The 10,987-nt window shown below is 49.8% G+C and overlaps 1 protein-coding gene across 1 annotated transcript; it reads left to right on the forward strand.

The window, feature by feature from the left end:
- Positions 1-6,564: 6,564 nt before the first annotated feature.
- LOC311317434 (zinc finger BED domain-containing protein 4-like) lies at positions 6,565-10,139 on the forward strand (the record flags this gene model as incomplete). Its single annotated transcript, XM_084448516.1, has 3 exons — positions 6,565-6,952; positions 7,297-7,987; positions 8,584-10,139. The coding sequence occupies 3 exons, from the start codon at positions 6,565-6,567 to the stop codon at positions 9,509-9,511; spliced, it is 2,007 nt and encodes a 668-aa protein (XP_084304642.1). The 3' UTR covers positions 9,512-10,139.
- Positions 10,140-10,987: the final 848 nt, after the last annotated feature.

Raw genomic sequence — 10,987 nt, forward strand, 5'->3', positions numbered from 1 at the left:
TTGGACAGAATTCTATCAGAATCCAACCCAGAGTTCAGCTGAACTCTGAAGGGCTCACCCCCAGTAAAATCGACGTAGGGCTTGTGTCAGCTCTGCATGTATCAGGCTAGGTGGCATAGGCTCTTCAGTGCTGTGACTGTCTCACCTTAACACACACACACACACACACCTTCTCCACTCCAGGGTTAGCATGTCAGGTCAGTGGCTGGAGGTTCCAGCAGGGATCATGGCCTCATCTCCACAGGGAGGATGAGGAAGCAGCTTAGCTGTGTGTGGCCCAGTCACGAAAGAACACACACACACACACACACACACACACACACACACACACATCCACATCCACACACACCAAGGAGGTTATATTAAACACAAGCACACACACACAAACACAATAAGGAGCTTATATTAGATACAGACTCACTGTCTGCCTCTCGCTCTCTCACTAACTGACACACACACACACACACACACACACCTTGCCGTTGATCACTGATACTGCGTCTGCCTGTGTTGCCGGGCTCACTGACCCTCGACTAGAATGGTCACACTAGGAATAGCTCTAGGCTTCCCAGCCGACCTGACCTAAACCATTAAACCAAGGTTACCACGTCTGTGCGCTGTGAGGACTACAGTGTGAGAGCAAGCCTGTGGTGGAAGAATGGCCGCCACATGTTTACATTGAATAACAGGGACAGAGCCATACATTGACATAATGTCAATACCAAACAAACAGAGAAAGGGCTCATAGACATATGCAGGGACATGATAACTGATGTGGAGATAGCGGTGATGATGGGAGGGAGGGTTCAGATCTTAAAATCTTTTAGATGTCTCTGTGTGTTTGGTTTTGCTTCAGATGTAGATTCACTGACGCTGTGTCACCTTTCTCTGTCGGCCTCTGTGTTCTTCGCTTTGGCAACGTCATGGTCGTTGGGTTTGAGTTGAGGTTAATTATGGTCGATTTACACTTTCAACATTCGGAGAACAAGAACAATGACAGGAGGCAGTTAGCTATCCCATAATAGGCTGATTGTTTTCATATTAGATGCAGCATTGTCTCCTGGCATTGGCCACCCTCGGCCTATCGGGAAGAGGGGTTGGGGGCTGAGTTCTTTAAGGTGAGAGGTATACTGTATGCTCACAGAGATGCATTATATGGTTAGCTGTGACTTAGCTGTCACATGAGCAACAAGAGCCAATATCTCAAGAGTGCAGTCTATCAGAAGGTTTACTACATATGGAACACGTTACTGTATATGATCATAAATAACCTTATAAAAGTGCTTATGAGGTGAGAGTGTGTGTGTGTGTGTGAGTGTGTGTGAGTGTGTGTGTGTGTGAGGGTGTGAGTGTGTGTGTGTGTGTGTGTGTGTGTGTGTGAGGGTGTGAGTGTGTGAGGGTGTGAGTGTGTGTGTGAGGGTGTGAGGGTGTGTGAGTGTAAGTGTGTGCTTCTCTGTGCAGAGAGGATTAAGTGGTCTGTGTTAATAGAGCGGGTGGTAGAATGGGCTCAGGTCCCCCGGCACCTGATTTAGCCCGGGGGTGCGGTCTGCTGCCGGGGGGGGGGCTGAGCTCCTACGCTAGCTGCCGCCCCCCCTCGGTCACATGGGCGAGGCCTGCAGCAGAGAGGGGGGAGGGGCCACTCTGGGGGGGGGTTATCTTTAGGAACACATTGGTCCCCTGGAAGCCACAGCAGGGGGGCGGGGTGTTAATCTAAGTGGTTCGATGGAAGCTGAGTCATACCAGAGAAGAGAAGGACAACAGTGTGACAACGTGGTCGCATGGTGGATGACAAGCTTATAGAGATAGACAGACAGACAGACAGACAGACAGACAGACAGACAGACAGACAGACAGACAGACAGAGATAGAGAGATATCAAATGTATTTATCCCCAATGGGAAATTATTTAGTTGCAGCCAGGGATACACAGAACAATACAATACAAAACTCAACACAAAGATACACACAACAATACAAAACTCAACACAGAGGCACAGTGGGCACAGAAATGTACAAAATGGGCCCGTAGCCTACACTAAAGGCACAGTATACAGTCTACAGTGCTACCAAAGTACCAAAAACTATACACAAATAAGTTATACATAAGCAAAGAAAATATCACCAAAAAAACCAACACAAAATTCAACTCAATTCAACTCAAATTTAATTAAAGCACATTTAAAACAACCGGGGTTGACAGAAGTGCTGAACATGCAAGGAATGTCAAAGTCAGTAAAAAGTCAATGGTGAAGCGTGAACCGTGATAAATGACTAATGTAATGTAATGTCATGGTAGGGTGTTCTACAGCTGCCCTGTGTTCTGTCCTCTCCTGTCATCCTCTCATACTTTGTCTGCTCTCTCTCTCTCTCTCTCCCTCTTTTCTCCACTTCACAGTGCTGTGTTTATCTCCATCGTCATGCGACGGGGCCGTGCGGAACGCGGTGTTCTCTTCTGCTTTGATGGCAGCTGAGGGGAGAGAGACTGGGCCTTGACTGCAAAACATAAACCCAGGCTGGACTCTTCCAGAGGTCAAGGGAAGCGATATGACTTGAAGAGCTAGGAAGCCTTTGCCTAACGCGTCCAAGGACTTCAGCTTTGGCAACATTCACACACAGTGTGAATGTTACTATGAACTCCTACAACTTTCTGAAAGTGCATCACTGTACAAGCTATATTACACAGTGAAACGTATTCCAAAAATATACTGAGGGAAGCGGGGCATTGAGAGAGGAATGTGGATGATCTCAAAACTGCTCATCATCCGTTTGTTTACATTCAGGACATCAGAGAGTGCCAGGATGTGATAATGCATTATGATACCGCGGTCAGAACTGTCAACAAATAACGGCATGCCGCTATACAAAGCCAATCTGTCAACGCAGACGTGTAGCAGCTAATAATGTCAGAGAAGCATGCTTAAATGATAAAGCAAAGTTAAGCCACTCACATTCCAAAAGAGGGATGTGATTGGAACCGTCTATGACCCAACGTGACCATGGCATCCCTACAGGGGAGTAGAGTCGAGTCGAGTTGCCATTGTTTCGTGTGGTGGAAAACTGGCACGTGACCTGTTATAGACACTGTACAAAGAGGGCTGCGTCCAAACACTTACTCACCTCACCTGTTCTTCCAATCTGGAATCTTGAATCCTCTCTTCAGTAGCCTAAATCACCACTACTTGCCAGGATACAGCATTAGATTGGGTGTGACAGCAATACAATTACTGTACAACTGCACCCAAAATCAACAATGTACACAGTTTCCCTCTCTCTCTGTAGTGACGTGTGTTATTACATACAGTAATAACACGGTAGTTAACACAGCAGTTAGTGTTTGAACATAGACGGTGGATTTTGCCGGAATGGGTCACGCTCAGCATCTCAGATTCTGTCAATGCTGCTCTTTTAGGACAAAGTGTGTGACTGGATTCAAGTTACATGTCCTTGTACACAACTCTGCTCTTTACAAGTGACAACAACAAATGACTGACCAGCATGAGAGGAGCATTTTGTAAGCGTGGTGCGTTCTTCAGTCACCTGTAACCCAGGTCATGTAAACTGGTTTGAAAAATATATTGCTGTCATAGCCTGCGATGAGTGACAGAGAAAACACAACACAGAGAGAAATCAAGTCTGTCACATTGGTGCCGTGACCCGGATGTCCAGTGGTGCGGAGTGAGTTCGGAAGGGTCTAGCATGACCGAGTGAAAGGTGAAGTAGCTGGTGAAACTCACTCCTCAAAGGAGCGCTGACAGTCCCTCCAAGAGGGACGTCCCTATTGGCGCAACTGTCAGCGTGTCCGACCTCCCGAGAGGGAGACCCGGGTTCTAATCCCCCCCTGGGCGTGTTGAACAGAGGGGTCACACACTGACGGGTCAAGGGTTCTAATCCCGCCCTGGGCGTGTTGAACAGAGGGGTCACACACTGACGGGTCAAGGGTTCTAATCCCGCCCTGGGCGTGTTGAACAGAGGGGTCACACACTGACGGGTCAAGGGTTCTAATCCCGCCCTGGGCGTGTTGAACAGAGGGGTCACACACTGACGGGTCAAGGGTTCTAGTCCCGCCCTGGGCGTGTTGAACAGAGGGGTCACACACTGACGGGTCAAGGGTTCTAGTCCCGCCCTGGGCGTGTTGAACAAAGGGGTCACACACTGACGGGTCAAGGGTTCTAGTCCCGCCCTGGGCGTGTTGAACAGAGGGGTCACACACTGACGGGTCAAGGGTTCTAGTCCCGCCCTGGGCGTGTTGAACAGAGGGGTCACACACTGACGGGTCAAGGGTTCTAGTCCCGCCCTGGGCGTGTTGAACAGAGGGGTCACACACTGACGGGTCAAGGGTTCTAGTCCCGCCCTGGGCGTGTTGAACAGAGGGGTCACACACTGACGGGTCAAGGGTTCTAGTCCCGCCCTGTGCGTGTTGAACAGAGGGGTCACACACTGATGGGTCTGGCTGCTGCTGACGTTCTCTGGTGGTCTTGTAGAGAGGTCTATCCAACACGTTAGGAACATGCGCCTTTTTTCTGGGTACATTCCATTGTATCCCACGACCCTCCCAACATGAATAAAGCAATTTACAGTGTGTGTGTGTGTGTGTGTGTGTGTGTGTGTGTTCATTCATCACATATATAAATTATTACTGTAAAGATATGGGCTATAAGGGATGTACCATAAGGGATGATTGACTATTCAATCTATTTTTTATTTTTTTATTTTTTTTACAACAGTCGGTGTATTTTTACCTCAGCTGGAGAACTTCTTACTGAGAGCTCCAGTTGATCCTGAACTCTACCCTCCCTCCCTGACTGGCCGCTGTCATGGCAACGAGCTGACGAGCCGACACCTGGAATTGAAATGCAGTCTATAATTGTTGTTATATAGGCTACTGAACACTATTGTCTCGAATACTGTAAGCTATGTTCGGAGCAAACACACAGCACAGTCTTTTGCACAAAAACTCTTGTGTGCCTCTTGTTGTGAGAGAGAACAACCACCTAATGTTATTGTTTAGTACACACACTCCAAGTTGTTTGACATACACAGTCCACTAATGATGTCAACCAACCTGGACATTAGGGCTACAACTATAATATGTGGTCTTGACCTCAGGAGTTGATAGGCACACAACACTGGATCATGTTCCCCACCCATTTAAAAATAAATTATAAAAAAAAAAAGGTTCAGTTTTCACCAACCAAGACAAAACACTTTCACCAAATGTAGGGCGATGATAATGACTATTTTCCACAACAAAAGATGTTTCTGTAGTAGGCTACAGAACATGTCCCTGGAGTGGGTGACTAGGGTAGGCCTCTCCCACATCACCCAGAGGAAAACAAACACGTGAGACAGTGGGAGATTGTGCGATCTAAAGTGTGCGCGTGGGAGATTAGAGTCTGGGGGAGGTTAGCATGATGAGAGGCCCTCTGTTTAACTCAGCCGGCCTGTCTGCTGTGTGAGTTGGTTGCGAAAGAAGGGTTGCTGGTTACTGATCACTGGCATACGACCAGTGTTGCCAACTTATCTGTAAGGGAAGTAGCAGTTGGCACTCCCAAAAGTAGCTAGATGGCATAAACAACTAATTTGCATAATATGCAATTCTGAAACCAAGGGTTAGGGACACGACTAGTCCCCATCATGTGCAATGAGATCCGCGAAGGAACTCTAGCGACACCTGCTGGGGATGTGATGAGCTTGCGTTTGGAAAAAAAAAATCGACCGTTGTCAGAGGAGATGCGACAGACGTCATCCAACGGCGCGGCGTTTCCTGTCTTGTGTTCACAGTATACCAAGAAGCGGCACTTCATTTGTTATGCTATGGAACCAAAACACCCAGGGGCTGAGCCGGGCCGCTGCCATTTTGGACTGTTAAGTTGATTGCGCAAATTGTGCTGCACTGTTAGCTGTCATTGTCATGCACTCACCTTTTTTATGTTGACACTTGCATCTACTAAATAATAAATAACCAGGAATTCCCACTATAACGATCTCAATTTTTTATCTTCAGGAAAATATACAATTAAATATGCACAAATACAAGTTACTTATTCAATATAGACTGAGCTGTTGTTTCGACAGCTGATTTGTAGTCTTCATGTTGACCTGACTGGATGAATTCGGCAACAGATGACAGTCCATCATGGCGAAAACGCTACATGAGCACCCTCTTCAGACGGGTGCCATAAATTCACCCAAGTGTCCCCTCTTGCATTTCATTCTCTTTGTTGTGATTACACAGTACATTCGTATTACAAAACAAAAGAGAAGGTAAGCTTTGTAATTTTGCTGCCATACAACAGCTACACTTGTAAGACTACTACCGAATTGTCAAAGGTACATCTAACGTACATTTTTCAATTAACTCTCTCTTTGTGGCGCAGCATGAGCATAACAAGCTTTCGTTTTGTTTGTGTACTGTTCTTCTAGCTAAGCTAGTAGCTAGCCTGTTGTGTTTCTTCGGTCATCTAGCCAGCCCAGCTAACGGTCCATTTCCGCCCCCATAAAACGTTGATTTAAACTCCGAAGTCCCACTCGGTTGCTGTTGTTTTTGTGTTTACAAGCCAGAAGATGTCCGAGGCTAAGAGAGCCTTCTCGCTGGTGTGGGACCACTTTACCTTGGTGGATCCCCGGAAGGTCCAGTGCTCGCTGTGCTCTCAGTGTCTGAGCTTCAACAAGAACACCTCGGCCATGCTCCGACACCTGCGGTCCCGGCATCCCAGCGAAGCCTGGTACAACACCTGCAACCCCAGCTCCGGGGTGCTGGCCATGCTCCCCAACGCCGCCATCCACTCCTCCTTCTCGAACGGCTCCGGAATCCTCCCGACGTTCTCCAGCAGCTCCGGGACCTTCCCGACGTTCTCCAGTACCTCCGCGGGACTCGGACCGCTGTTGACCAGCACGACGGTCGTCAACCCTACGCTGAGCCCCAGCAGCGTGACGACACAGAGCGCTCTTGGTGCGTCTGTCTTCAAAATTAAGTTCGAATCCGGCCTGGGCAACACAAGTCCTTCTTTCTCTTTCTCTCTCTCTCTCTCTCTCTCCCTCTCCCTCTCCCTCTCCCTCTCCCTCTCCCTCTCCCTCCCACTCCCACCTTTCCTGCCGATCTACACTGTCCTACAGTATATAATAAAGCAGGAGTGCCCACATAAATATCTTAAAAACAAACTTTAACCCACTAAAAACGGTCTCGATGTAATAGTGTTTAGCTCACTTCACAGCATCCTAAATTGACATGTTAATGATAGAAGATGTCATGTTAACCATTTGTCTTTGTATCTGCCGTTTGCTTCTCCTCCGTAGCCTTCTCCACCAGGCAGGAGGACCTGGACGACGCCCTGTTCAACATGCTGATCAAGGACTGCCAGCCCTTCTCTCTGGTGGAGGACGAGGGCTTCGCCGCCTTCGTCCAGAAGCTGGACCCGGAGTACGTCCTGCCAGCCAAGCAGGCGCTGAAGGCCCGCGCGCTCTCCCAGATCGACGCCACCAAGGACGGCGTGGCGTCCGAGGTGGAGCGCGCCGACTACGTCAGCCTGACCTCCGACACCTGGATGTCGGCAGACAAGGACACCTACATCTCGGTGACGGGCCACCTGGTGACCGAGGCCTCCCGGCTCTGCACCTTCCTCCTGGGGGTCTCCAGGCTGCCGGAGAACCACAAGGCCGCCCATCAGGAGGAGGCCCGGAACCAGCTGGTGGCCGGGTGGGGACTCCACAGCAAGGTGGCCGCCTTCGTGACGGACGCCGGGGACAGCAGCATGGCCACCACGGTGCACAAGCTGGGCGTGCTACAGCTGCCATCCTTCGCTCACGTGCTCAACCAGGTGGTGAAGAGGTCCATGGAGGCCACGGCGGAGCTGCAGGTCATCCGGTCCAAGGCGCGCACCATCGTGGCCTTCTTCAAGTCCAGCCCCATGGCCAAGGAGCGCCTGGCGGCCGTGCAGGAGCAGCTGAACCGCCCCGGGCAGAAACTACTGCTGGAGGTGGAGTCCAGGTACGGTCAGAAGAAGACAGGGGGCGGGTCCAGGGAGGTTGACCTACTCTGTAAGAGGTTCTGTAGGTACAGTCAGAAGAAGACAGGGGCTGGTCCAGGAAGGTTGACCTAGTCTAGGTAACAGGGCCTCATCCAGGTTCTGTAGGGAGGTTCAGTCAGAAGACGAGGGTTGGTCCAGGAAGGTTGACCTGAGCTGTGTTTGAAACCCTCACTCATTCACTCTCTCACCATTCTGTATGTAGTGAACGAGAAATTGTAGGGTACATCTCTGTTCATTAGAAACCACTATGAATTGTGGGTAATTTCTAGTCGACTATATAGCGAATCAAATTAACCGTTAAGAATTCGAACACTAGAAAAAAAAAAATGGCGAACACACTATATAATATAGTCCACTTTCTGTAATAGGGTCCAGTTCTGGTCCAGGTCCCAAGGCCTCATCCAGGTGCTAGTAGGACTAGTTCAGAGAGTGAGGCCCAGTTTAGCCACTAGTAGTTCAAATCCTGGTTCAGAACTGAGACAGAGCAGTGGTAGGTGAGAAATTGGCAGTAGTGTTGAACTGATTTGATGTGTTCTTACGTTCTTATGACTCCCAGGTGGAACAGTTCGTTCTCCATGCTCCAGCGTCTGTTCCACCAGCGCGAGGCCGTGGCGGCCGCCCTCAGCACCCTGGACACGGACATCAGCCCGCTGGGCTCGGCCGACTACGATGTCATCCACCAGTGCCTGGGGGTCCTGGACCCCTTCCACCAGGCCACGGCCGAGCTCTCCTCGGAGAGACGCGTCTCCGCCTCCAAGGTCATCCCCCTGGTCCGCATGCTGAGGATCATCCTGGAGAAGAAGTCCTCATCCCCGCCCTGCCACCCCGCGGCCGACCAGCTGGCCTGCCACCTGCAGAGGGCGCTGCAGGCCAGCTGTGGTGGTGTGGAGATGGAGCCGGTGCTGGCACTAGCCACCCTCCTGGACCCGCAGTTCAAGGTTCTGGCGTTCGGCAGCCCGGCCAGCGCCCAGGAGCCCGTCAAGCTGCTCACCTCCGAGTGCGCCGCCCTGATCCGGGTCCCCGGCTCCGAGGAGGCGGCGGCGCCGTACTCCTCCTCCTCGCCGCCGCCCCGGCCGTCCGCCTCCTCCGGCCCGGCGTCCCCCCTGCCGGCGTCCTCCTCCTCCGCCTCGTCGCGGGTCCAGGGTGGCGGCGCCGGCGGGGGGTTGTGGGAGATGTTCGACAGCAAGGTGGGCGAGACGCAGAGCGTGCAGAGCAGCACGGCGGACGCGGCGGTGGAGGTGCAGCGTTACCTGAGCGACGCCTACCTGCACCGCGGAGAGAACCCGCTGCACTACTGGGAGAGGCACTGCAAGGTGTACCCGCACCTGTTCCACCTGGCCAGGAAGTACCTGAGCGTGCCCGCCTCCGCCGTGCCCTGCCGCAGCCTCTTCACCAAGGCCGGCGACGTGTTCAGCAAGAGGCGGAGCTGCCTGAGCATGAACGCCGTGGAGCAGGTCATGCTCCTCAATGAGGGCCTGGTGTGAGGGCGTGGCGGGGGGGGGCCGGGTCACGGAGTCCGGCTTCAAAGGCCCTGTCAGCAATATTTCCTGGGATTTTAAGACGTGTTCATGCACTGTATACTCAGTAATTTTGATGTGTAGGATCTACTGTATGCTCACTGGACACTTTTTTAGGTACACCTGTTCATTGCTTGTTAATAACACAAAGAGCTAATCAGCCAATCACACGGCAGCAACTCATTGCGTTTAGGCACGTAGACCTGGTGAAGATGACTTGCTGGAGTTCAAACCGAGCATCAGAATGGGGAGGAATGTCAGTATGGATCAAAATCTCTGAGGAATGTTTCCAACGCCTTGTTGAAGCGATGCCACGAAGAATGAAGGCAGTTCTGAAGGCAAAAGGCGGTCCAACCTGGTACTAGCAAGGTGTACCTACTAAAGTTGCCGGTGAGTGTAGAAATACGACCTAGAAAGGACACTAGTAGACAGGGGTTTAAACATATTGTGTGTATATCTTCAAACGATGTTTAATAGAAAGCATTCTCCTTATTTATTGCAGATAAGACAAATCGTCAAAACTATTTGTGAAAATATGCTTCTTCTATTCATTTCAGCTGAGCACACATGAATCTAGTCTATACCAAGTTTAGAAGAGGACATTTATTTAATTTTAAAATCTGTATGAAGGCCAACTAATTGTTTATTTGTTTGATGATTTCTTAAATGCATAAAAAATAAAGTATAAATTGCATTGAATTTTGTCTTTTTTGTGTCATGTGTCCATTTCATGAAACTCCAAATATTTGAAAGAGAATAATTTGTAGTATGTCTTTAAATGGTCCAAAATATAATCTTATAATTTATATAATTTGAAAAATATCTGTCTCTCTTTTGTCTTAGATTATCCTCATCATTAACCAACTACCACCTGCAAACAAACTAGCCAACCAATAAACCAACCGACCAACCAATAAACACACACCACAGAAAACATGGCCCTGCACTTTCACTGGGACAGAGGTAAATATACCTGTAAATATACACATCAAAACATATTGTAGCCTATAGATAAACATTTATACTTACACTTCCACCAGACCCATACGTACACTTGACTACTGATGTAATAATTAGGTCTAAGCCTCAAACAGGCCGTCTGGATCTATTTTGTCCTGGCAGTGTGTGTGTAAGAACACGTCCTGGGACTAAGTGCTTTTGCCCCTTTTTCCAGGAATACTTCAGCTTTCACTATCAGATAAGATGCTTTATCGATCCCCCCTGGGAAGCCTTGGGCTTTTAGTGTTCCATTTTTCACCTGTTTTCTAAGAACATCCAGGCGTTCTGGGGCCTTTATGGAACTCTCTGGAACGGTTCCTCTCCAGCTGCAGACAGAACCATACACTCCTCTCACTGCCAAGGACTGCTCCTTTTACCCAGAGCGCTTGGCGGTGGCCCCATGCTGGCGCTCTGCCATGTACACAAACATGCGCAGGTACTTTT

The sequence above is a fragment of the Borostomias antarcticus genome (assembly GCF_949987555.1).
Source record: "Borostomias antarcticus genome assembly, chromosome: 14".
NCBI classification, from domain to species: domain Eukaryota; kingdom Metazoa; phylum Chordata; class Actinopteri; order Stomiiformes; family Stomiidae; genus Borostomias; species Borostomias antarcticus.